The sequence below is a fragment of the Astyanax mexicanus genome, chromosome 5, assembly GCF_023375975.1.
Source record: "Astyanax mexicanus isolate ESR-SI-001 chromosome 5, AstMex3_surface, whole genome shotgun sequence".
Lineage (NCBI taxonomy): Eukaryota > Metazoa > Chordata > Actinopteri > Characiformes > Acestrorhamphidae > Astyanax > Astyanax mexicanus.
In genome coordinates, this window is record NC_064412.1 from 33,124,091 (window position 1) to 33,151,837 (window position 27,747).

Sequence of the window (27,747 nt, forward strand, 5' to 3'; positions counted from 1 at the left end):
CCATTACTCCTGGCGCCGCTTGCTACACCATGCAGACTATACATAGCCTTTGCATAGTGTAGCAGCCGATGCCAGGAGTAATGTGTCACCCAATTCTGGATCTCGGAACGCTGTGGGAGAACGGAGGTGTGCTATTAATCGAAGGTAATTAAAAAGTCCATTTTACACCAAAGTTCTCCTTTAATAAACATTATTGTTAACAGATTTCGCTAATTCAGTTTTAACACTCTACTTGGGTGTCGCTCTAGGCTCTAGGATCTAGCTATGTATATCTGTATATCAAAACATTGCTATCTTGATTACCCAGCTGCATGCAGAGTACTGAAGTATGAATGCATGACTGAAATGCCTATTATCTAGCTAGCTATAGTTATGGCTAGGCCTCAGTGTTAATCTCTTCAGGAGAATATTTGTCTTGTAGTCCTTCTGGGATCGAAGCTGTCTACTTCTATCAAATGCATTGTCCATATTTACTATCTTTTTGCCTGCTATTGCGCTTCATGCTTGGCAACCCAGGGTGTGGAAATAGGACTGGGTGGGTGGGATTGTGCACATACTGTACCATTACTTTATACATGTTGAGACGAGAGTGTCATCTTTAAATGAATTTCAATGTTGATGTACATCTTTGAACGTCTTTCTACAAAATATATTTTTTACAAAAATATTGATCTTGTCCCCTCTCTCTTCCCCACAGCGGCACGGACGCAGTTCCCTCTACCGCCACTGGGGGCGCCCTCACCCTCAGTCTGTGTGGAGTCGGCGCTCCAGTTGGAACAGCGTAGGCCGTAGCTCACGTGGGCTGACCGTAGGGGGCAGTCTGAGAGTCCGTGGCCCCCATTCCCACCCGGCTGAGCGTGAGTCCCTACTGCCCCCCCCTCCCCAGCTCTCACACCCACCCCCTCTCCTGTCCCGTCGCCTGTCCCCTCGTCGGGACCGCCGCGCTCTCTCCCTGGAATTACCTGAGCGCTTTCAGCTTCCTGGACCCCCCCTGCAGCGCCCCCCTCTGACTAGGATGAAGAGCTTTGGCGTGGACCACGGCTCCGGAGAGCACCAGGACTGTAATGGGAAGACCCCCGGCCTGAGGGCCCCTCTGCTGAGTGAAGTTTACCCCCAGCTTAATGCCCGTAAGGACAGACCCCATCTGGACGAGGAGACTGACTATGTGAGTTTGATTGAACTTTTATTGCAGATCAGATTCCATACATTTTTAATGATGTATTGACATAATTTTGCGTCATTTCGGTATTAAAGTGTATTATAAACTTCATGAAGTAAAGGGTTAATCACATATTTAACTGTTACTTTAGAGTTCAACAGTAGGGGGGAATATAGCAAAAAAAAAGCCAATTCTTGCACAATAGTGTATAAATTAAGCAAAGAGCACTTTACAGGTTAAAATTGCTGAGTTGAATGAGTAACAAACCATTCTGTGCTCCTGGGCTCCCCCTACTGGTTTAATTCACTTTTACACCACTGCAGTTAATAGAAATCACATTATAAAAAAGAGCCCACTTGTGAACAGCTTTACACATGCATTTGTTGACAAGCTTAGCGATATAGACCCAACATATAATGTAAAAGATACATGTAGTCTGAGGCAGTAGAGGAATATTATTGAATTTTATCCAAATATCACTGACGTTACTCAGCTTTACACAGATTTGGGCAAGAACTAGTTAAACAAGTTCATATTACAGTAAGTGTATTATTAGCATGTACCTGATTCTGCTATTTTTCACACTATAAGGTGCACTTAACATTCTTTAATAAGCCTTTTAATCCAGTGTGTCTTGTGTAAAAAATTTAGCAGTTAGGTTGTAAGGAGCAGTAAAGCCACTCTGCTGAAGTGCAGTGTTATACAGGAGTTTCAGTTTAGTTCTCTGGCACTGGGGCTGGAGTACTAGCATTAGCATTAGCCGCTAACCGCTATTTCCCCTTTCAGAGGTGAGTATTATTGGCCTGTAGCCTGCTGCTAACCGTGGGTAGCACTGCTGGAGCAGCAGTAGCTGCTAACCGCACTAGCTCTTTCTTCATTCAGTTGGGAGTATATTGGACAGTAGTCTTTGTGTTTACCGCGTTTACGTGGGACGAACTGTTAGCTAATATCATCCTGGCTTTCCAGAGCACTCAGGGTTCCTCAGTGTAGCTTACTGTAAATAAACGAAAGCACTTTACTCACCCAAATAGACTATTTTCATGAGAAAATGTGTGTAGATTATCATCCAGCGCTCATTAGACTTTAAAAGAAAGTCTTTTTATTACAGTTTTGTTTACTTAGCTTAGCTATACTTAACTGCTTTACGTAAATGCGCCTTATAATCCGGTGTACCTTTTTTATGAAAATAGAGCAGAAAATAAACGCTCATTGATAGTGCGCCTTATAATACGGTGCACCTTATAGTGCAAAAAATCCAGTAATTTATATTTAGATGGGGCTCAATACACAATCATTTTTTTTTGCTAAACTACTGCTAAGCCTTTACATGTAGAACAAATAACTATTTTGGATGGTATTTTTACTTATTATGCTAAGTAGACAAGATACGACAAGACACGACAAAACAAGACAAGACAAGGCAACCATAAACACCCTTCAAAAGGTGTGTTGCGATGCTCACTGCTATCCCACACTCCACCAACAGTCTATTTTCACATCTTGCACTTAAAATAGCCATCAAATGGTGACATAGTTTTCAAATATGTCCAAGCTTTATGGGTATGGTGTTCTGGAAGTGAGGTGTGTCCAGGTGTATTGCTGTCTTGGCAAAGATAGCAATGGAAATCACAGGTGAACCACTGAATGATTTAAACCCTGACAACAGTCAACTGTCAGGCGTTCATTACTATCATGGCAACACAGGCGACCTTGCTCGTGTACCTTTACAGCATGAATGAGCAGGTCAGTTTCCTCTACTGAGAAGCGCAGAAACGCTGCGCCATTAAGATAGCAATCCGCCAGCCAAGTCAGAGCACACCTGGCTCTTAAAGGGAATGTGAGGCAAGTATGCCAAACACACACCGACATGCCCTAAATCCAGCTGCATGGTGCACGATTGACGCCTCGCCTAAAGATCGCTAAAATAAGGCCATCTGTGTCCACCACTGGTTGATCCAGTGGTAGTTCTATAGCATAAATTGAACCAGTATGTACAGCCCCGGGCAATGCGGCAGTGTTTAGCTGTGCACTCTTCTGTGTAATAAAAGCGTTTCTTATGACTGTAAGGCAACGATCAGATTTCCCTGTCAGCGCACATAATAGCAAATCATTACAAACACTCAGGCAGTGATCTGCTGTGAAAGGAAATTATTGATACTGACTAAGACATTTTGGCGGAAGTGAAAATTGACTTTTGGAGAGATAATGGAGCATTATTAGCGCCCGAGATTGTACTTATAAATAGGAGTGTTAGTAGAAGACTGTGCTTCTGACTTTCTGACATTTGTATTGAAGCTAATGGAATGCGCTGTGCAGGAAAATGACATGTTTGTGGAAAGAGAATTGCCTGCCGTTTGCTTCGCTCAATAGTTAATCATAGTTTTATGCTGTGTGTAATAATGTGTGTGTGTGTGTTTGTGTGTGAGAAAGTTTACTGACTCATTCTTCTCCTGATCTTTCTGTAGAGCCTGTGTTTCCGGATCCAGAAGATGATGGAGGTGTATAGGCCGGACTGGTGCGAGACGAGGGAGAATTGGTCTGTCTACTTGTTTTCCCCACAAAATAAGTGAGTCTGAAATATCAATTCTCCTCAGTGGCTGTTTTCCAAAAATACCTAAATAATTGAAAATCTAATTGTATTAATTCTTTCAGACCTACATTTTGTGCCAGTTATGGAAAAAAAATAATTAAAAAAATAAAATAATAATAATAATAATAATAATAATAATGCTTTCTGTCTGTAATGCACACAAAGAAAGAATCTAATATTAAAATATAAAATCTATTTTAACATTAAAATTTAATTGAACAAAAAAGCAACTGTTTTTATGTCTATTGGACTGGAAGCCATCACAAGCCATCAACACTAAAATAAACATGAAAAAAAGGGTTCTAAATCACATTCAGTTAGTAAAAATGAACTATTTTATTTCTATCGCTGTTTTTTTTTTTCAGAGCAGTGCACAGGGCTAAGCTATTGTTTTATTGGCTTATTTATAGTCTATTCTGATTAACAAAAGGTCTCAATTTGTGTTATGTGCAACAAACATTTGAAAAATGGTATGGATGATATGGACTCTACACAGTGCTAACTGGTTACAACAAGCATTAATTACATATTAGCTACATTAGCGTCAATGCAAAAAATAAAGAAGCAGTGGTTTGATACCAGGGAATCCGGTGTGAAGTGAAAGGTTGTGTACATCCAGAAACAGGAGCTGCAGTGGAAGCGTAGTCCTCCTGAGTGTTTGGGATATTGATGGTGCGGCAGGTCTGGCCTTGGCAGTGAAGGCTTCTGCGGCTTGATTAGGGTATTGATCGGGCCCTGGGGGGAACAGGTGAAGCTTTCAGTCACTGCTGTCACACCCTGCGGAGTCCTCAGAGAGTGGGGACGGGAGGCTCAGTCCTACGAGAGCACGCTGGAATACCTATGAAGTGCTTACCTTTATTGTGTGATATCAAAGAGGACCGTTCTATAATAAAAGGCAGTGTTTATCAGGCTTGATCCAGGAATAGCTGTGTCTGTTTAATCAAATTTAAAAGCCCTAGCCTGTTTTGGTGTGTTTTTTCTTCGTTTTTGTTTTCAGTTCCTCTTTCAGGTCTTATAACACAGTAATTATATCACACAGCCACATGTCATAATCTCCTTTACTCCAGAAGACATACAGCTTCTTAAAAATATAATCTTTTAAAATGTTAAAGGAAGCATAATTGTTATATTTGTTATATACTGGCCAAATATAACACTGGAATACTGGAATTGTTATACTGGCCAGGTTTTAGTCTAAATTTTACCAAGCGCTTGTTTTTTTTTTTAACTTATTTTTGAATGAATATACTTTAAATATATTCACACCTAAGATATATTTTCAAAAATGGTTAGACTAGAGTGTTTATTAGTTGAAAGCATAAGAACATTGATGATAGATCATTACATGGTTTATTAATTATTACTTTGACAAAATACATAGAGAGCATCAAGCGTATTTATTCTTTTTGATAATCACACCTCTAGGATACATGTAGATACTAAAAACTTGACACTCAGAGCAGCCTATGCCTTTCAGTATTTTAATCAGGACACAAAGAAAACTATATACAAAAATGTAAACTTTTTAGTCTAAATAAATAAAAATGTTTAGTGCAAAATAACTACTAATTAAAAATGTGCAAGTAAAATAAAAACTATATAAAGTAGTGCGCAGCATTCCTAGCTTTAGTTTGAGTCACTTTTGAGTCATTTACTGATATTATTTGGTTTGATTGAAACATCATATAAATATGTTTGAAACACTAAAGGTAAATAATATTGGTTGGGGAAGGAGATCTCACTTTTTTAGATGTTATTTTTAGAAAGAGTAAGTTCCACCTTTTCTAACCATATATGGATTATGTTGATGTGTGAAGGGTTTCCTGAGTAATTGCGCTGAGAACACAAGGTGCGATTTTGGGCGTAAAATCCGTCTGTAGGGTTCTAAGGGTTAAAAGCTCTTCAAGATCCAAGATTTCAAGACCTAGACAATGACTATACAATACAGCTTGTATTATGAAGTTATGGAATATATCATATAGTCAGGTATGACCCAGGCAGGGTGACGAGGAAAGCGGACACAAGTGCACGTAAGGGCTAAATAAATAAATAATTTATTAAACAAATAACAAAGAAACAAGGAATAAGTAACACGAAACAAAGATACACAAATAACCATTAACCAAAACAAATCAGAGAACATAAACTAAACCAACTAGAGAAAAAGACAATAAATAAACAGGGAATATATACAAGGGAAATAAACTAGAAAAATAAACAAGGAATAAAACTATAAACGTGAAAACAAGAAATAAACGAGAAACAAAGGACTAAGGCTATAGAATACAAGGAAACACTGAGAGAAGCTATGGAACACTGAGAGAGACAAAACAACAGGGGAAGGTGCAAAGACCGACGGAGACAAAGTGGCAGAGGAGGGCTATTTAACCAAACAGGAAACACACTAGAATTGGAAACACCTGGGGAAGGGGCGGAGCTACAAATGAGACATGTGGTGGAAAAGTACTGAGACGGGAGACACAGGGGAGCACAGGTCACGTGGGGAAGACACACAGAGACATGAGACGGGGCTAAGACGTGACACATATATTATGGAGTTGAATGAAGGTGACTTGAAATGCTGTGTTAGTAAATAGCGGTTTCATCATTGAGGCAAACCTGTATATCACCAGATTATTACAAAAGACATGCCTTTTTTTATATTGTTGTAGTTTAAACTCTCCAGCTCTAGTGAATAACCTGAAATGGTACAAAATCCAGTGAACCTAAATGGCGCAGGCATTAGCAGTAAACTGTCAGAGAAAACGAAAGAACTAAATAATGAAAACAACTGTATATTTATCGACCATATCAGAACGTTCTTGTAATAGCCCTCTTTAAATCATATATATATTTTCCCACCTATAATCAACTTTCATACAAGCATATTTCCGTTTATTATTTTACATATTGCTATAATACAACAATAGAAATTGAGCTTTAGAAAATGCTTGAAATTGAGCTTTAAAAATGGTTTCAAAAATGACAATTTACAAAGCCTTTGTCTGTAGTAAAGCAGTATTGCAACAGCCCATGTTATTGCATTCTCTTCTGCAGCTTTTTTATACACTTACTTTTAATTATTTCAAGTATAAAAGCCCTATTTTAGCAATCTATAGCACATTGTTATTTGCACTTTGCACAGGTTGGTTTAGGGGCATGTTGGTGTGTCTTTGCGCAGCTCAAAAGACGCAAAAAAGCGTGTACTAATTTTCTTAATTATTAATGGCCAATCAACCAATCAGTGTGCCAGTAGTCTTTCCCTTTAAGAGCCAGACGTGCTGTGACTTTTCTGAATAAAATACATTTATGTTCAGTCAAAGTGCTTTTTCTCTTTTCTTTTTTTTTATTTCCAAAACTGCAGGGTTTAATAGAGAGAATGAGTGAGCATCTGTCAAATTATCAAACAACACAATGTCTATATCTGCTTTATTAAATTACAATAATTAAGTCTGTCTATTGAATATAAATATAAATCATTTTAAATGTCAGGAGAAATAAATATAACTAATAATAACGTATAGTTACTGCGCAAATTTTAAGTATATTTTATTTTATAGTGATAGATAGCTGAAGGCTCTGGGTGAGGAGTTTTTTTGTTGTGGTAAAGAAGTGATGGTATGTGGTATAATGCTTGGGGTGTGCAGTGCACATGGTGATCCAATCATGGATGTGTGGCTGACTGTTGACTGTTGTCAGGGTTTTAATCAGTCAGTGGCGCACCTGTATTTCCTGTCGCCAAGACAGAAACACGCCAGATATTTACCTGAACACACCTCTCTTTCAGAATATTATGCCCACCAGCGTTAATACATACCTAAACCTAAACATGTAAAAATGGACTGTTGATGGGTGTGTTAGATTTCATCGAACATCGAGATGCATCTTGTGCAGGGTGTAGGATAGTAGCCTAAATCATTTTTTTTTTAGAGAAATTACAAATAAAGCCAGAGAGCAGTGTTGTAAGTATTGGTTTCTAAACCTTTAAAAGACTCTTGAAAACTGGTACAGGAAGAGTGAGGTCTGGCTGAACCACATGGCAACAACACCTTTAGCTCAGCTTAACATTAGACTTAGGAGCCTATTTTACCGATCTATAGTTGAGCCATCAATTATAGATGGCAAGAGCCAGATGCACTCTGACTTTATCGAATTGGTATTATAACAGCGCAGTGCTTCTGCACTTAGCGGAAGCATGTTCAAGCTGTGTAGGTGCTGATGTAAAAGTTGTTTGTGCACTGCTGTGTGTCCTTGGTCACATCCTCCGGTGATAGCAGCACAACAGTCTCATCTGAGTTCAGCAGCTTCTTAGGAAGAAGCTGTTTCTGACTTTATTTAAGTCTGTGTGTGTGTATTGATCCGCCTGATTGGAGGAGCTTAAACAGATGGTTTCTAGGGTCTTTAATGTCTTCTGTGACGTTTTTAGCCCTCCTCACACAGCGAGCGCTGTGAAGATGTTTTAGTGATGGCATCTCTATGCCAACAATGTCCTGTGCTGTTTTCACAACACGCTGGAGGGCTTTTTGTCAGCTTTGGTGCAGCTGCTATATCAGACTGTCATGGAGTTTGTTAGGATGCTCTCTGTGGTGCATCTGTAAAAGCTGACAAGCTGCTTTTAAGGGGGAGGTTTGCTCTTTTTAGCTTTCATAGAAAATCAAGGCTGAGCAGTGCTTTTCCTACTACTATTTAGGTGTTGTCAGTCTGGTGGAGGTCCTCAGGGATGGTGGCTTCCAGGAACCTGACTCCCAGGAGCCTTGAATGGCGATTTGGTATCTTCTTCTTGGTCATTTTGGTGTCTATAACCTCACTTAGAAGGGTTTTTTATTTTTTTAAAAAGGGGAGGTGGGGTTATATAATTATTACCAGAGTGTTTCTTAGTGATTTTAGTGTTGTCAGTTATTTTTACATGTACTAAATTATCAAAATTATTCCCTAAACCATCCAAATTATTGAACTTTCAATCACTTTTATGGTCACAGGTGTATAAAACCAATAACCTACTCTTGCAGTCTGCTTTTACCTACATTACTAAAACGAATGGGTCGCTTTCAGGAGCTCAATGAATTCCAGTGTGGTACTATCATAGGATGCTACAGTCGTGAAATTTCCTCACTACTAAAAATTCCACAGCCAACTGTCAGTGATATTATAAAAAGCAACTGGAAAAGAAAGCAGCTTGCAGAGGTTTCAGAGTGTGCAGAGGTTGCCAAATTCAAGTCAATCGCTACGGACCTCCAAACTTCATGTGGACTTCAGATTACAGTTTAGACTCGCTGCCTGAATATTATTTTTTATTTTATATACATCTACAGCTTGATAATCACAATATAGCAAAGAAACAAATTACACTGTGATCATAAAAAAGTCCAGATGCTGTCAGGCTGTCTGTTCCAGACTCTGAACATTCTCTTTTGGACTCTAGTTCCCAGCATGCACCTACGTACACCAGAACTCTCACACTCCTCCGATCATGGACACTACGGCGTTCCATCTCAACCAACTACTGATTGCTCACACGTGTTTTCCTGTTAAGAAACACCCCAAACTTACTTCTTGTCTGTCCCGAGTATTGTATCAAGTTGTCTAGCTCTCTTACAACGCGTTTTCTTGTTTTGTCTTGTCTTTCAAGGTTGAGATTTTTTTTTTACTTTGTGGGGGGCACGGACGCGGCCACCAGACAAGACAGTGGAAACTTCTGGGGGCATCTAAAGTTTGTGTGCTTCTAATCCATGTTTTATGGTAGATACACAGTGGAGCTGGGGAAGAAGCTGCTTGTGGCTCTCATGAAGAGATTAAAAAAAAAAAGTTTTTCTTTTTCAATTTTCAACAAATATACACCAGAAAAACAAATACATCTCTGTAGCGAGTTACCATTTTGAAAATGCAGACTTTCTCTTACTAAAACTAAAATAAATCTGTTTTCTGGTAAATCACTATATTTTAAACAAATGTTATGTAGAAACCACAAAATGAAGTCTTGTTATAGAAGAACATCAATATGTTATAAAATGACACCACTGATGTCTTGAGGAACCACAGTATCCATAGTTCTACTCATGTTTAATTATATTATTTCTGGAGTTATGGGATGGCTAATGTAAGAACAAAGCCTATTTGGTTGTACAGTACAGACACCTTCTCTTTTTCAGTGCGTTTTCTTTATTTTCATGACTATTTACATTGTAGATTCTCATTGAAGGCATCAAAACTATAAATGAACACGTGGAGTTATGTACTTAACAAAAAAATATATATATTCTTGTTTCTTCTTTGATAACTGCTTTGCACACTCTTGGCATCATTCTCTCAATGAGCTTCAAGAGGTGGTCACCTGAAATGGTTTTCCAACAGTCTTGAAGGAGTTTCCAGAGGTGTTTAGCACTTGTTGCTCCTTTGCCTTCACTCTGCAATCCAGCTCACCCCCAACCATTTGGATTAGGTTCAGGTCTGGTGACTGTGGAGGTCATTTTTTGTTATGTACATACAGTAACTCCACATGTGTTCATTTATAGTTTTGTTGCTTTTAGTGAGAATCTACAATGTAAATAAAGAAAACGCATTGAATGAGAAGGTGTGTCCAAACTTTTGGCCTGTACTCTAATGAGTTTGGAGTTTGGAGACCTATAAAACATGGAAATAAAAGTGTTATTATATCACAACACTAAATTCAATTTTCTATGAAAGCGCAGCGTAAGTTCTACTATAGACTCCAATGCTACGTCACCTAATTACCTATCCAATCAGATTTTCTCTTCTGCTTTAAATAACGATCACTCATTCAGTACCTTGCTGCATTTCAGACGCTGTTGGTCGCTCTTCCTGACGTTGTCCGCAGTTCTCTCGCTTATGTCCCGTTCTCGCTTCTAGTGTGTCCGACCGGCGTCTCGTGTTGGCCTCCTGTTGCTAACCTCCTACTGCTGGCCGCTTTGTCGTCGGACGCCTCCCGCTCCTACTGACGGCTGCTGCTCCCCACGTCCGGTCGGCTGTGCACGGAAGACGCAATCTGCTTGCCACGCGCCGCGCCGTTGGCTGGCGGCCCGCTACTCTACCCCCTCCTGCTCTGTCCCGCCGCCGCCCCAGCCCACTGTCGGAGATAAGCCCCGGCTGTCCCGGTCCTTCAGGCGGTCGCTGTCTCGGCGTGGAGTTCGGACTCTGGTTTGGTCGCTGTCGAAGAGCGCTGTGGATCTGCTTCCGGGTTGCCTCTCCCTGTAACGCAGTGTTCTGTCGTATTGTGCGACCCGTCGTGATGTGCTTCTCGACGCCAGTGCCCATGCGCGGGGCCTTTGTTTGTTTTCTTATTTCGTGGTTTTCTGTTAAGTTGTGGTCTCCCCTCCTTACTCTTAACTGTCCTCCGATATTTTGTTTCGGCTTTATTGTATTCCTGCTGAAGCATGTTTGACTATGGGGCTTTTTCTAGCGTTTTTACTTTATTTGTGTACTAGAATAGCGCGGTTCGATAGGGTGGCAAGTTGTAACTGAGCACCGGTTCACCCGGCCCCTCTGCCTTCGCTCCGCCTCCCCTGGCCTCTGCTGCTGCTGCGGCTGGCGCGGACCTGCCCGTATCTTTCTCCTCTGGCGCGCTCTCCCTGGAACTTTGACTTTTGCTGAGCTGACTGGCGCGCTCCTGCCTGGATCTTCTAATGTTGCTGTGCTGCCTAGCGCGCTCCTGGTTCGTTCGCCGCTACTGCGCTGCTGGTGCGCTTCTGTCGGATCTGCTGCTGCTGCTACTGCGCTGCTGGTGCGCTTCTATCGGATCTGCTGCTGCTGCTGCTGCTACTGCCCTACCTGGAGCTTCTGCCGGATCTGCTGCTGCTGCTGCTACTGCCCTACCTGGAGCTTCTGCCGGATCTGCTGCTGCTGCTGCTGCTGCTACTGCCCTACCTGGCGCTTCTGCCAGCTCTGCTGCTGCTGCTGCTACTGCCCTACCTGGCGCTTCTGCTGGATCTGCTGCTGCGCTGCCGCGTGTGTTTCTGCCTGGGTCCTCTGCTGCTTGGCCTCTTCCTCCTCCTGTTTAGCTACTGCCGTGCCTGGCCCGGCTTTTGGTAGGCCGTTTGTTTCTGCTGATGCTGCTATGGTTTTCCCCGCGCTTGCGTGCTGTCATCCTACAAGGTAAGGTTCTTCTTTTGCCTTCCTTCCGAAGCCCGTTTGCCCCCGGCGCGTGGATGGTCCTCGCGGTCTTTTGACCTTATGGCTGGCCGCTCTTCTACCTCTTTTCTTTTTCTTTTTTCTGTTCTGTCTTCTGTTCGCTGTTCTGTTGATTTTCCGGACTTTTGACTACATTCTAACATTCTACCGCTCACTGCTTCCTTCTTCCGTCGTCTCTTCCCCGACCTCGCCTCCCTTACTGTCACGTGCAGTTACTCATGATTGGGTTTTCACGTATTCGCTTCTTCGTCATATTTTGTATCATGTGCATGTTTGCGTTTCTCAGTGCTTTCAGTCTCTTGCGTTCCATGTCATTGCTCCTTGCACTTTGCTCCGTAAATTATTGATGGCAGTTGGCACCATCTACTGCTCTGCCTAGTTTACGGTATTCATAATGGTAATAATATTGATAGTACTAATAGTGGTAATGGTAGTAATATTAGTACTAATAATAGTGATATTGATAATAATGATGCCGATGTTACTCTTTATTTTGAAGCACCTTCATACGTTTCAATGCAGCTCATCGTGTGCTGTACGTGGAATAAGCACAAAAAATAAATGTGTAATGGTTCATAATAATGCTAGTGGTGCTAGTACTAATTAGACATAATGCTAGAATACGAACTGATGTACAATGAATTGTCCAACTGTAGTATATTATTTATTGGTATATTTATTTATATAAACCATACATAATGATAATAATAATAATGGTACTGCTGATACTCTTACGAATTATTGTACCTGTAAAATGGATTAGTTGTTAAAGCTTAGTTTAAAGGAATATGTCTTCCTCTGCGTTTTTAAAACTGTTTGCTGCTGACCTGCTTCCCGGCTTATCTTCTTCTTGCCTTTTCTTTTCTATTTAATCTTATCTTTTCTGTTCTTCTGTGTTTTGATCCGTATATAGTGTGTTTCTTTATTCTTACTGTTCTTTATTTCTTATGAATCGTGCTGTTGCTGCTGGATGTCTACATTTCCTTAGGGCTATTTCATATCTATGTATCTGTATCTTTATCTGTCTCTGGGTTCGCGATTTCGCTCGGGTGCTTTTCGTGTGTTCTCTGTTTGCTGTGTCGTTCGTGGCTTTTCTAGTCTCGCTTTCTTGGTTGTGGTCCGGTATTTCTCATTGTTCTCCTCGGCGCCGTTTCTTCGGCTGCGCTCGGTGCGAGCGCCGCTCTGTTTGTCGGTTTTGGGTATTTATTTCCAAGGGCGATAGTTTGCCGACTGTTGGCTATTAATTTTGACCCTCGCCCCTGGATCTGCCTCTCAGTTCTGTACGAAATGATCGGTGGTGATCGCGTGCGTTTCATTACTTTTTATTTTCTCTGAAATTATTAATAAAATACGTTGTGACCGCGAAGCTGTGATCACGATCCTCATTTAAGTTGTTCTTTCTGCACTCCGATTATGTCATTGCTCAATTTAATTACCTGGGACTCAGTAATTATAAATTAATTTCATAATTGGTAACAAACTTTCTCTCTACAAAATTATTGATGCCAATTAATAAGGAACGTCGTAATAGTCAGATTATCCGAGTTCGTTTTCTAATCCAGCTATATGCTTACTCCTCAAAGGCATTGCAAAAATCCTCTTCCTCAATTTAATATAGCTTGCCATTTACAGAAATAAATCTAATTTACAAGTCTTATATATTCTCCCTATGTTTCCACTGCATACGGCAGCTTTTATGGATTTAAGCGCACAGGCATTTCACGAGCGCGCGCCGACAATATTTATTTGATCAGTTCAATGCCTCACGCTGTCTGATTTAAGCTCTACTCCTTCCTTCATTTCTGTTTGCGCGAAACATTCTGTTGCAGATAACAGGGCCCTGTTTTACAATTAAAATACTAAAAGTGCACTTCTATTTCTGTCTTCACTTCTGGGGCAGCTATCTGCTTTCACGCTCTTCTAAACTTTATGCGCCTCTGTTTGGTTTCACCTAATAGCTACCCTATGGCGAAACAGTGGTCAGATTTCACCTGTCAAATGTCAATTAGGAAACGCTGACCATCTCCTTCCTGCTACGCTGGTCGCTCTCTTTAGGAACGACGCAGCCACATCCTCAGCGAAGCTGACGTCACCATTTGCTACTTGAAGAAGACGGGTAATTTCAGCACACCTGTCACACACTTAGACCAGAACTGGACCTACTGCTGAACGCTCAGCAAGCTCATTCAACACTGTCTAAGTAAGTATTATTTATAAGCAAACACTGGAGGCGGTGGAAGTACTACATACTTTAGAGTATGTTAATTTGTGCATCAATCCGGCGATTTAAATGATCTATTATACATCAACATTTGCTTTTGTTTCAATGCTTCACTAACAGTATTAACCAGTATTAAAACGATCTGTGATGCTCTCCCAACACTGCTGATTATCACATGTCTATACCTATAGCTTAATGCATTATGGCCCGTGGTCATTTACATCAACACATGCCAGGAGACAATCTCCTCTTTATCTTGGGCTCACAGCCCAGACGACATGACATGAGGATTATTGCATGTTACTAACAGCATGTTTTTTCAGGGGTCGAACCCCGCGCTCAGCGTTTTACAGGGCGCGCAGCCCGTTACTAACAGCAACGCATGCTTTGGGGGCGGTCCCCGCGCATGAGGGCTCAACGCCCAACCTAGATGCATGTTTTGGCCCTTGGCCCTCACTAACAGCAATGCATGCTTTTCGGGCTCGACGCCCAAGTGTATGAATGTAGAGCCCGTGGCTCGACTGCTCGAGGGCGCACCCCTCGCATAACCTCTTCTCTTTCTTTCTAACCTCATTTTCCTTCTCTCCTCCTTCGCTCCTCTATCCCGTTGTTTCCCTCTGACCTCCTTTAGGCCCTATTGTATAATGTTTTCCTTCTACTATTTCTGTATTTATCTTATAACATATTCGTGCTGTATCTTAGTCGCTTCAGACAAAAAGTCGGCTAAACGTAATTTAATGCAAGGTAATATTATGATCGATGAATACAGAATGAACAAATGAACGAAATAAATAAAAGAATGAGGTAGGCACGCAGCCTACATATTTGTGGCATTCCCCGCGTATGATCGGATGAATACAATGAATGAACGAAAGACTGAAAGAAGGCATGCTACCGTATGTCTTTTGGGGACGTCCTCTACGCATAAAAGAATAACGAAAGATGAAATGAATGAATTATAAGGGCTCACCCCGCTCGAGCTAGTATCTAGAGTATGGAAGAGGGCTCGCGCCCTTGCGCTTCGGGGGCGCTCCCCGCTCAAGGCTCGCAGCAAGCGCATGTATGAACGAGGGCATCGGCCCATACTAACAGCATGGAAAGTTGGCGCGATCAAGCGCATCACTGGGCACTACACTCATGTTAACTCTGCTTGTTATTGCACAGAACACCCACATTTAGATGCATCCAGCATGTGCTCACATTACGCAATTCACAAGTTAAATGATAAATAAACTCACTCATGCATGGGGATATTCATGGTATAAATAAAACACACCACTGTCCACAATCTCGGTGCAACATAAAATCGTAACATTGTATTATGCTATTATTAATTAAACATTTTTTTTCTATTACAGGAAGTAGAAACCAGGTAAAGATCTGCGGTGGGTATATTTATAATTTATACTTTTGGGGTTGGCTCCGCCCTGTCTTCAGTGTACGACAGGATCTGCAGAGCCCAGATGTATCAAGCCCTGGGCCGATGACGGGCCTACGCCAAAGACTCTAATACATGAAATTGTTTCTATACGACTTTCACGAACATATACGTGTACTTGTTTCGCCTACAAATATTTTGTTCAAACATTAAATAATTCAACTAACTAAATTTGCTTCCGGAGTCGTAATAGTAGAAATGAAAGCGCAGCGTAAGTTCTACTATAGACTCCAATGCTACGTCACCTAATTACCTATCCAATCAGATTTTCTCTTCTGCTTTAAATAACGATCACTCATTCAGTACCTTGCTGCATTTCAGACGCTGTTGGTCGCTCTTCCCCTCCTCCCTCCCCGCCGCCTCCAGGTTGGTCCCGTTTGGTTGCCCGGGGGTTGGCTCCGCCCTGTCTTCAGTGTACGACAGGATCTGCAGAGCCCAGATGTATCAAGCCCTGGGCCGATGACGGGCCTACGCCAAAGACTCTAATACATGAAATTGTTTCTATACGACTTTCACGAACATATACGTGTACTTGTTTCGCCTACAAATATTTTGTTCAAACATTAAATAATTCAACTAACTAAATTTGCTTCCGGAGTCGTAATAGTAGAACATGTATTTCTCATGTATCAATGTGTATGTTTTAAGTGAAATTACTGTAGCATTTTGGAGTAATGGGAAGTCAATCATAGGAAAAATGTCTATTCGGTTTTGCATAAACCAAAATTTGGAGTCCTATAAAGCCAGCAAATCAATTTCTTATCAAATGACACCATTAAGTTTATTAAGAAGCATCTCCTATACTATTTCTGGAATAAGTATCAAGTGATATCACTGTAGCATTTTTTAAAAACGGGAGTCAAACTTGGTTTTGCATAAAGCAGAATTTGTAGTCGTATAAAACAAGCAAATCAAACTGTTATCAAATGACACCATTAAATCCTTGAAGAACCCTTTCCATACTATTAAAGATATAAGCATCAAGGTAATATGCTACAGTAATATCCATCATATTACTGTAGCATTTTTGAGTAATAGGAGGTCAAACTTTGGAAAAAGGAGGGCTGGGGTCACTACAAAGCATTTGGCTAGCGCTGGCCCTGAGTATATGCATGCTGCTTCACCGCTGTCTAAAATGAGCACTATGGACTTTCTATAGTAGTTTTATAGTTTTATAAAACTATATATATACTCTATATAGTTTTGAATTGTGGAAGGGTCATACATAAAGAGATATGCATAAAGAAGAGGGCACAGCACACAACCCTGGGGGATGCCTGTGCTCAATGTAAGGAAAAAGCTTGTGTCTGGGTGACGGTGACAGTCTGGGTGGGCAGATAAGGAAATCCATTATCCAGCTTCCTATAAAGAGAGTTGTTGGTGTTAAACTCCAAGCTAAGAGAATGTACTTTCACATTGATTTAAATTTAGATCCCAAAAAGCAGGGAACTTAGTCTTATACCATAGATCACCCTGCTCTGTATTTATTAAACTTCCTAAAGTGCTGATCCTGAAATGACACTTCTACTAAAATGTTCTGACCTCATTTAACACTCCTTCTTCTGCCCAACTTAGCTCAGCTAATTAGCGAGGCCTTCATGAGTTGCATTCAGAGTGTTAGAGGAGGGAATACACCAATCTCAGCAGGGCTGTGACCCTCCAGGACCTGCCTTTGATGCAATTGCTGGTACTGTATATTCTGAGCAGTTTACCTGAAGGTTATTTTATTTTTGTTGACTTGTTTATTGAATTTTATATTGACTACATATTGATATTTCTTGTACCACTACTTCAGTTCTGTTAAATGTGTTTACTTTGGGTTTAGGCTTCTCTCACCTGAACTCATTTTTGACCATAAGCATCTGCCACATATTTTTGGTTGAGGTTTAACCATAGACTGTGTATAGCTGGACAGGGCATCGTCTCTCAAAATTGAAGCCACCACAGGTTGGGCGCCCCCTGCTGTCTGGTTGCAGAAAGCTGTGTAACCCCACTCATCCCCATAGGTTTCAATGGCAAAACAGAAAACTTTCAATAACGTTTTTTCTAATATACTGTATTTCTACCTCCATTATTTAAATGGAACAGCTAGTATAACCTCTGCTTATAATGTCAATTTTTTTATATCCCCACAGAATTCATTTTTTAAACGATATTCAGCTCTATTCAAAAAGGTGTGATTATTGTAAAAGGGCTGGGTTACTCCTAGCTGGAGTGGGACCAGTGTGTGAGCTCTGTGGAGGCAGCCCTCAGGGGCGGGGTTATTTAAATGAGTAGGCTGTCTCTCCACAGTCTTTCTGCCTCCTCTGGTCTCTACTGCACAGACTCGGGTTTCAGGATCGCCAACATGGCGGAAGATTTTGGCTTTATTTTCATTGAATGAATGGGAACGACGACACAGTGTCCACATTTTTTACAGTCTCTGGGTTTAACTAATTTCATTTATATTATGGAATATGATGCTTTCTTTCCTTGGTAGGATTTCCACACCAGCAGAAGCACAGGATTAATGATGAGTAAGTAAACTGTGCTTAAACTTAAGCTGGAGTGCAATAAAGTGAAAATTTAAACAACCCTAAATTAGAGTTGGGACAATATAAAAAATGCTAATAAAAACATTGTTTCTTTCAGTAATCTTAACTTTTATTTCATTGGAAATATTATGAACCCAAGATATTTCATGTTTTGTCTGGTCAACTTTTATAATTTTATTAGTTTAATATTTGTACATTTCCCCATATTGCAGGGCTGTGAAAGATTGGTAGACATGGATTCACAAAAGGATATTTCTTCCTCTGTAGTATTTTTTTTTAAGTTCATCAAATACTTAAAATAATTGTAGGAAATCAACGCATAAATACATTAAGACAATAAAAACATGTGCTGCACACATTACAGAAGCATGGCTGTGGGGAAAAAAGGGGAACCTGGACTGAACTGCCTAAAGGAAAACACTATACTGTTGAACACTGGTGGGATTTAAGTGTTGTGAGAAGGAATGGCAGAGTTCAGCCAATGTAGTGTTAGGAGTCTTGCCCAAGGACTCTTAATGGTGTAGCGCTATATAGTTACCTAGGGCGGGAATTGAACCGCATGATACGGAAGCACACCTGGCAGGAGATTGTGTTATCCACTGCGCCACAACAACCACAGTTATACTGTATTATAGCGATTTACTTTAAGAATGACATAACTTCAGGAACGCACATTTTCAACTTACCCAGGTGGTTTATTGTGTCAATAAATCAAATAATCAAAACGACAATCTAATTTTGGGAATATTCTTAAGGATGAGATTACAAAGTACTTAAAAAGCCTTAAAAATGTTTGGGAAACGCACCCCTGAAATGCAGGAGTAGCTGTAGTAAAGGAAACAAAGTTGAGCTAAAAGAACATTAAAAATACATTGGGTTTATACGGTCTGCAGTTAAATGAAAGTCAAAGTAAACATAGTAAACAAAGGAACACGATGTATGTAAACTGAAGGGCATTTTTCCTTCCTGGGGTCAACCTATGCACGAATATGGTTATCTAATCCCTTTCTTTTCTCTCTCTCTCTCTCTCTCTCTCTCTCTCTCTCTCTCTCTCTCTCTCTCTCTCTCTCTCTCTCTCTCTCGCTCTAGGTTCAGGTTGACTTGCCAGAAGATCATAGCACACAAGCTGTTTGACTATGTGGTGCTGGCTTTCATCTTCCTTAACTGCATCACAGTGGCTCTGGAAAGACCAAAGATTCACCAAGGCAGTTTGGTAGGTTCAGTCTACATTCAGTCTTAAACCATGGGTCTGTTTTCCTAGACAGGGATTGAGCCTAGTCCTGTAAAATGATTTAATTTTTAAGGCCTCATTCTATCGTTTTTTTTAATCAATTATAAAATGTCTAGTTTTTGGACTCTAGAATGAATGAATGTCCTGTGAGAAAAAAAAGTGCCCCAGTGATCCAGTATAACACTGCTTTAGTTTGGGGGGGGATGGGGGGGGGGACAAGGGAACGATAGGATTTCAGCTTTTGCTCATGAATATTCATACATGCAAACATATTGCCTCTGATTGGCTAACAGCACTGCAAGGCAGAGAGACAAAGAACCAACAGTTCTTATAACAGTAACACTAATAACAGTCTTTACAATGTCATATGTTACTTTACAACATGAGTAACGCTCTGCTAAGAGCAGTTCAGCCACTGGTCTAGTCTTAGAGTCGCTGTAAAATGCCAAATCCACTGGAGATTGTTGGCTGAGCCGCAGCAGAGCCGCCCGCCCAGGCAGCTGGAAAAAAAAAACCCAGGGATGGATTTGTACTTTTAACTAATGTAAACATAACTGTTTTAAACATACACATCTACCTTTCTCAATTGTACTTCACTAGTGGTGTTCCATAGACAAATTCTAACCATTTGTTCCTTAGCTCTGAATTACTGGGCAATGCATAAAACACAGATGTAATATTTGCACAAATAACACAGGAACTAACTGCCATGCTGTTCCTAGTGCTGCTAGCTCCTATCTGCTTGCGGGTGGTCGCGAGCCAATATTTTAACAAACTGAATAAGGTTAAGCTATCAAAACATGAAATATTTTGGGTTCATCTTGTCTGCAAAAAAAAAAAGTAAATATAATTTCTATAGTGTTTCTATCGTACAATATTATATCAGTATCTGTAGATAACTCTCAGATAATTTTCAATCTGTACAGAATTTTGTTTTATTATTTTCTTAATTCTAAACTAACAATGTTAACCACACGGAAATCTGTTTATTTGTTATTATAATGTTGCGCCGATTTCTCCAGTTCAAGGGAAAAAATCGTCTGAGCGAAATTCTTTGGCAGACAGATCTAGAATTGTGCGGTTTAGTCGTGCTCTGACTGGAGTGACGGCTCCACTTGAGCGTGCTGACATTTACACACTCCCTAATCCTGAGTAATAAAGGCAGGATATTACTCAGAACGGGCTCAATGGGGTTTCATAGCTCGGCTATTTATTTGATAGGCTGCTATTTTACTGTTCTTAAGACTGTGGAAAAGAACATTGACTGGGTGAAAGAACAGATAACTCTCTTTTCTTTCTTTGCTCGATTTCTCTTTCTCTCTATTTCTGCAGGAGCGAGTCTTTCTAACCATCTCCAACTACATCTTCACTGCCATCTTTGTTGCTGAGATGACGGTCAAGGTAAGCTCACGATTGCACATGTGCAGATGTCTATCAACAAATGCAAATGTCTTTTTTCCATGTATACAGTGGCTTGCAAAAGCACTTGAACTTTCTTTTACATTTTGTCAGCTGACAACCATAAATTAAATATATTTTCATGAGATTTTAAGCGATAGACCAACACAAAGTAGCACATAATTGTGTAGTGGAACGAAAATGATACATGGTTTAAAAAATATATATATATAAATAAAATCGGAATAATTTGTGATGTGCAAATGTAAATAAAATCCAATGCAATCAATTGCCTTCAGAAGTTTCTTTATTAGTTAATAAAGTCTATATCTACAGGGGTTGGACAATAAAACTGAAACACCTGGTTTTAGACCACAATAATTTATTGTCCTGACGGACAGTTCTGGTGGAAACAGGAGAGTTGAGGTGCACATTGAATTCTGCCGTGATTTGAGCAGTTTTTTGGATACAATTCAGGCTTTGCACCTGAACATCCCTTTCAGACAGCTTCCTCTTGCGTCCACAGTTAATCCTGTTGGATGTGGTTGGTCCTTCTTGGTGGTATGCTGACATTACCCTGGATGCCCTGGAACCAGGCTGCTCCAATTTAGCCGTGAAACCTCCCACACTAAAATGACAGGTGTTTCAGTTTCATTGTCCAACCCCTGTATATATATTTTTAATTCAGTTTGAAAGCAAGTCCTTGTGTGCACGTAAAAGGGTTAAACAAGGTTATCTCCTGAAATACTCTTACGTATGAGACTCATCCTGAGGTAAAGTACGAGAAACATTTATCGTAACTTTTCACAGACTATGTTTTATCACTCCGAAACTGATTTATTCATGCCTTATATCTGTTTCATGCTTTAAATATCTCTTTTAATAATCTAGATTCATGTATAATGTAGAAATTCTGTCACACTCTCTGGTTTCTCGCGGTCATGGACTTCTTTATGGATGAATTCTCACAAATAACAGAGAAAATCTTTTCTTTTTTTTTGCGGAAAATAAGCCGATTCTAGTTTTAACGTGACACTGTGTGCTAAAGCATAGTCTTTTACGTACATCATTAGAAATGTTTGTGCACGCTCTGATGGTTCAGCTCTCCAGGGCTAGGAAATGATCTTGAAGAAGCTCAGAAAATAACACTTTGGGGCAGTTTCCCAGACAGGGATTAAGCGTAGTTATAGACTGTATTTTCTTTTCAATGGAACATTTTCTTTCAAAATGCTGTGTGGTCTGAGGCTAGGCTGAATCCTTGTCTGGGAAACTATCCCATTGGGTCAATGGCTTTTTTGCCATATTGGCTTTTTTCAGATTATCAAATAAACTTTAAAATCAGACAAAGAAAATCTACAGTAAATACATTTATTAATGGAATACAATTATCCAAACAAACCTTCCGTTGTAAAAAAAAAAAAAAGTGCATTTAAGTATATTTTTTAAAAGTATACTTAACTTGAAAAAGTACATACTTTTAACATTAAAATTAATACGTACTTAAATATATACTAAATGTACTAATTCTCCAGCAATTTATTTAATTATTTCATTTTTTAATTATTATTTATTTTTTTCTTTTCTTTCTTTTCCACCTCATAATTTTTTATAAGAAGGAAGGTTTGTTAAAGTGTTTTGTGTTTAGTTTTATTTTAAAACAGTGTTGTGAAAATCTAATTGTGATAAAACAATAAAGATAATGTTGGTTAAAAAAAATAACTATTTAAGAACAACTTACAGCAATTTCAGTATATTTCAACTATGGTTAAAAAATATTTAAACACAATATAAAAACAGTAGGTTGTGCTTTTGAGTGCTTTTTTGTATAACTTCTGCAAACTTAAATAGATTTAAATATATGTTTTTTAAAATATAATTTTAATACACTTGAAGTTTATTGTAAATGTACTAATTTGCGTATTGATGAAAAAAGAAAAAAGTGTACTTTAAGCAGTTTTTAATGCTACTACATATATTTGCTTCAACATACATTTTATAGAAATACAGAGAATGTATATATAATGTGCATTTTCAGTAAGTAATTTAGATAGAAAATTTATTTTTTGTATTCTTTACCTATTTTAAATATACTTTTAATGCTCTTAAGTGTACTTCCTTTTTACAAGGGTGGCCCTGTGTCAAAAAGTAACTGCCCCTCATAAATCAACTGTGATTAATCGCTGATTACTGCTCAACCTATAGAATCAAGAAAAATCACTTAAATAGAACCTCCCTTAAATCAGCTAAAAGATCTTAAAAGCAACACATTATTCCCCGATCTGAAGAAATTAAAAAACAAAGTAATTAATCATCTATCAGTCTGGAAAAGGTTACAAACTAATTTCTAAGGTTTTAGACTCCATCAGACCACAGTGATTCACAAATGAAGAAGACATGGACCACTGGTGAACCTTCCCAGGAGTTACCAGCCCACCTAACTTACTGCAAAAGGGCATGGACAACTCATCCAGGTCACAAAAGAACCCAGAACAACATTTAAAGAATTGTAGGTTTCACTTGCCTTATTTAAGATCAGAGTTAATGATTCAATAATAAGAAAGAGACTCTGCAAAAAGAGTCTCCATGGGAGAATTTCAAGACAAAAATTACACCTCTGAATTGGAGTGGCCTAGTCACAGTCTGATTAAGATGCTGTGGCACGATTCTAAACAGGTTGTTTATTCTTTTTTGCCAGTTCTCTTGGTTTATTGGTATGTGAATGACCAATCAAAGACTGAGTTCGCCAGGTTCGCAGTAGATCCTGGATTAACATCATTAGCAGCACTGCGGTTGCTAAGGAAACCAGTAAAAACTGGCATAGCAAGGAAAACACCCAGGAGGACCTACCAGACACCCTGTTTTTACAATGAATATATTTAACTTTGCAAGGGGGTCACAGAAACATATTAATGCCATTAATTATAATGAATACATCTGCTGGCAAAAAAAACAAAAAAACAATATGAACTTTAAGTATGAACTTTAAGTAGTTACACAAGTAAAATATATTTCATAGCAGCATTATACGAAATTGATGGCTGTTGTTAATAAATGTTTGTTCCGCATGCATGTGGGTATAGATATGGGAGTATATAGGTAGAGTATTTACATTAATTAGAGCATAAAGCTTATTGGCTTATTTGGCACAAACAACACAGAACAAATAACTCTTTTTGTATTAATTTGTGAAGCTTTTTTCTATAACTAACTTAATCAGTATTCATCTTACTTAAATTACTTTGCATAAACTTTACTCCCCAGAATCTATACATATTGGATCCTTACAGTACAATTATAATAATTTTCCTCTTTTTTGTCACAAAGAAAAAAACAGTTTTTTCCTTGTTTGTCCAACTTTATCTCTCTTTCTCTCTTTTTCTATCTATCTTTATCTATCTTTCTCTTTCTCAGTCTTAATCTTTCTTTCATTCTCCCCACCTCCTTCTTCCTCTCCCCCCATCCCTCCATGCCCCAGTGAGTAATGGGCCCTTTTCACATTTCCGGGTTTGGAATGCGGAAGTAAAAAATAGCAGGGTAAACAACGCGTGTAGAACGTATAGACGAAATGGAGCAGCATAGGAAATGCTACTGCAGCGAGCCTTTCTGCTCAAACAGCAAACGCAAACAACCAAACCTGAGTTTCCACGACTTTCCAAATGTCACACGTTTACGCGGTAAATAGATAAGAGCAATTAGGAGAGAGGAAAATGCCACATTTACGGTTCTGCGCGGCAGTACATATGCGTGTAGCCAGCACTTCAGGCCGGATGAGCTATATGTCAAAGCGGGAGGGAACAGAGCCAGGAATCAGTTTCAACACGATTCGCCTGGAATAATTTTGGGAGTCGATATGAAAACCGCCTGACACCCTACGAGAAGGCAAGTACTCGTCTCGGTTTGAACACTGAAGCTGCCATGGGACAGAGAGACGAGGAGGACCTGAAGCTATGCTAACCGAGCCAAGCACGATTACTGCCGTCCACCGTCTCCTGGTGAGTAATTTTACAACTCTTATATCCATTTACACAATAAATACACAAGCCAGCTACCTAAATGTCCATTTGAATAATTAATAATTACCTGAGTAATAGTCTCAAGACAGGATACCTACCAAAATAACATTGGAGATACAATATATACTGAATAACCGTATAAACTTACAATTCATAACTGAATAAAGTCTTAATATGATATAATTATTTGGATAAAGTCTTAATATGCAATATTTACTTGAATAAAGTTTAAACTTACAATTAATACCTGAATAAAGTCTAAATATGCTATACTTATTTAAATAAAGTCTTAATATGCAATACTTACCTGAATAAAGTCTACACCTACAATTCGTACCTGAATAAAGTTTAAAATTGAAATACTTATTTGAAGTCTAACTTGCCTAAATAAAGGCTAAATATTCAATATTTACCTAAATAAAGGGTCAATTTGGCATGTTTACCTGAATTACTGACTTGTGTCCGAGATATCATTTGTTGTTTAAAAACTTTCCAAGCACAAGTATGGTTTATGTATTATACCAAAGAATACCAGTATTTGTTAGCTAAACATAGCACAGTAAAATATACCAGTTTACCTAATTAATAATTGGTGTACAATATAGGTCAATTCAGAGTTTGACTTAAATTTTGTCAGAATATCTGTCAATATAAAACTAAGCTAATGTCTTTTTTCCCCCCTTTTGTCGCAGGCAAAGTGGACGCTGCAGCTGCACGAATAAGGGAGCTGGAGCAAAAAGTGATTGAGCTGGAGAATTAAATAAAACAGCTTGCAGACCAACCTAGGCTTAACCATTTCTGCTCAACTAAAGAAGAGTTCCACTTTTTCCACACAATTTCCCTTGACTCAGTACAAAATTCTGTCTAAATATTTTAGCTTTAACTTACCATGTGAGCTTCATTTGTTTTTTGTATTTTTAGATTTTTTTTAATTTGAGTGTTTTATAAATATAATAAATGAAATACATTTTAATCCTCTTGTCCCAGGTGCTTTGTATTTGTTTTATCTGTAGACAGTCATAGATGATTTGGTTACGACTGTATTCACTAGGCATACCATTGCAGGAAATACAATATTCTAAATATACAGTTTAAACAATATAGCTAGTTGTCAGAAATTATGCATTTTTTGAAGCACAACCAAAATGTTATGTTTACCCAAAATATCCTGATTTTTAAAGTTAATTAAAATGTAAAATAGTTCCATGACACCCAATACAAATAGATTGATTCAGTAAACAAAATGTCAATGAACTGAAATGTTTTCTTGCTTGTTGCTGGCTCTGCGCTACATAAAAAGACAATTCAAGCAAAGAATACAAGTTTATTTAGAAAATTCCATATTTCCACAAAAAACAAACTATAACAGAACATGCTGCTGGGAGAGGGACTGTTTTAAAGCCCATGGTGCTTTAATGGGCAATCTGATAAAGCAGAGCAATAGTATGATTGGAAAAGGCCTTCCCGGCAACACTTGCACGATGTCTTTATTACCTCCACAGGATCTGGGTGGTATGAAGTCACCTGTAATGCAAAGCACAGACATACTGTCAGCTCTGAGAAACATTTTTTAAACGGTACAAAAAGCACCAAATGTTCATATCTATATTTAAGCCATTCACAATTACTACTACATCTTTAACCTCTTGGCTAACCCTAAACAATCTACCTGAATAAGTTAACCTCCTAAAAACCAAGCAAAAATTTAATATGATGGACAAATTAACACTTGACCTTCACATTCTACAAGTGGTTGGTATATCTGCTTCACTACAGACGACTAACTTTGGCCACTGGCTTAACCTACCTAGTGGGAAGCTAGCAACACATAGAATCATCTTAGGCTTACCTGAACTGTTTCACCTATGTACAAGATAACTAGGGTTAAATGTGGTTTAATATTTTTTTTCTCCCTGTCGATTAACTTTCCTAAACCACCTGCACTGTGTTTGAAACTGTATATACAAGGGTAAAACAGTTCTGTCTTCTATCCAACTCAAAGCCTTAAATAAGCACATCAGATCCTGGGCAGTAGCTACAGTAATTGTTAAAACAGAAAAGAAAACATTAACTAAACAGCTACTTAGCATTACTTGACGTACTGTTGTCTATCTAAGTTAGCAAGCTCGCTAGTTAGCGGTAGCTAACCTAACTGAATTGGAAGCCTCGCTAACTTGTATAAAAACAACTACTTACCCTCAAAATTAAAGATGTATTCCTCGACAAAAAGCTTGTAATCCTTTTCAACCTTCGATATTTTCGCTACTGATACCTCATCTATAATCAGTGAGATGTCGGAGAAAGAAATCAATAGAAGTTTGTGCAGAGACAGCAGTGAACTCCATTCTAGCGCCGCTGTGTTTACCCTGCTAAACCAAACCGGAAACACGTCATCAAGCTCTGTGAAAAGGGCCCATTAGCTGATGATGATATTAATTACTGTGAATTGCTGATAGGCAGTCTGTCATGTGCCTGTCCTGGATCTGTTCTCAGGGTCTCTCTGATTCTTCCTTCACTCCATTAAGTTGCCCAACAGGGCCTGTCATTTACATATTAATTCAGCCCTGTGAGAGAGGAAGAGAGAGAGAGAGAGAGAGAGAGAGAGAGATTTTTATCCACTTTTATATTATGATTAAAATTGATTGATTAAAATTGGCTGACCGCTGTTTTTGTTGTTGTTACAGGTGTTGTGTATTATAAATATGTTTATTAAACTCATTATTGGTAATTATACTTGATATCAGGGCTGGCACTAGTAATTTGGGTGCTCTAACCACAAATGCTTTGTGCTTATTTTTTATGTTTTATAGTACTTTGGTGTATTGGTGTATATACCACCAAACCCATACATTTTGGGTTAATAGATTAACTTACCTTTTTTTTCGCACTATAAGGGGCACCAGATTATAAGGTGCACTATCAATATACATTTTCTGGTCTATTTTCATACATAAAACGCACCGGATTATAAGGCACATTATGGGACACGTTATCTAAAATGTTTTACACTAAAATATA

The 27,747-nt window shown here is 39.0% G+C and overlaps 1 protein-coding gene and 2 long non-coding RNA genes across 3 annotated transcripts in view; 2 read left to right on the plus strand and 1 right to left on the minus strand.

The window, feature by feature from the left end:
- LOC103032203 (voltage-dependent T-type calcium channel subunit alpha-1I) overlaps positions 1-27,747 on the plus strand; it is a 269,335-nt gene that overhangs the window by 150,516 nt on the left and 91,072 nt on the right. Inside the window, exons 15-18 of the mRNA XM_049479328.1 lie at positions 698-1,165; positions 3,625-3,725; positions 19,177-19,300; positions 20,651-20,719. Coding sequence (XP_049335285.1) covers positions 698-1,165; positions 3,625-3,725; positions 19,177-19,300; positions 20,651-20,719 — 762 coding nt within the window. The remainder of the gene's footprint in view (positions 1-697; positions 1,166-3,624; positions 3,726-19,176; positions 19,301-20,650; positions 20,720-27,747) is intronic.
- LOC125802178 (uncharacterized) lies at positions 23,665-25,702 on the plus strand. The gene is made up of 2 exons (XR_007439153.1): positions 23,665-24,708; positions 25,422-25,702. It is a non-coding gene; the product is annotated as an uncharacterized LOC125802178 (long non-coding RNA).
- On the minus strand, positions 26,040-27,289 carry LOC125802179 (uncharacterized). Its single transcript, XR_007439154.1, has 2 exons — positions 26,926-27,289; positions 26,040-26,253 (listed from the first exon to the last, which is right to left on the minus strand). It is a non-coding gene; the product is annotated as an uncharacterized LOC125802179 (long non-coding RNA).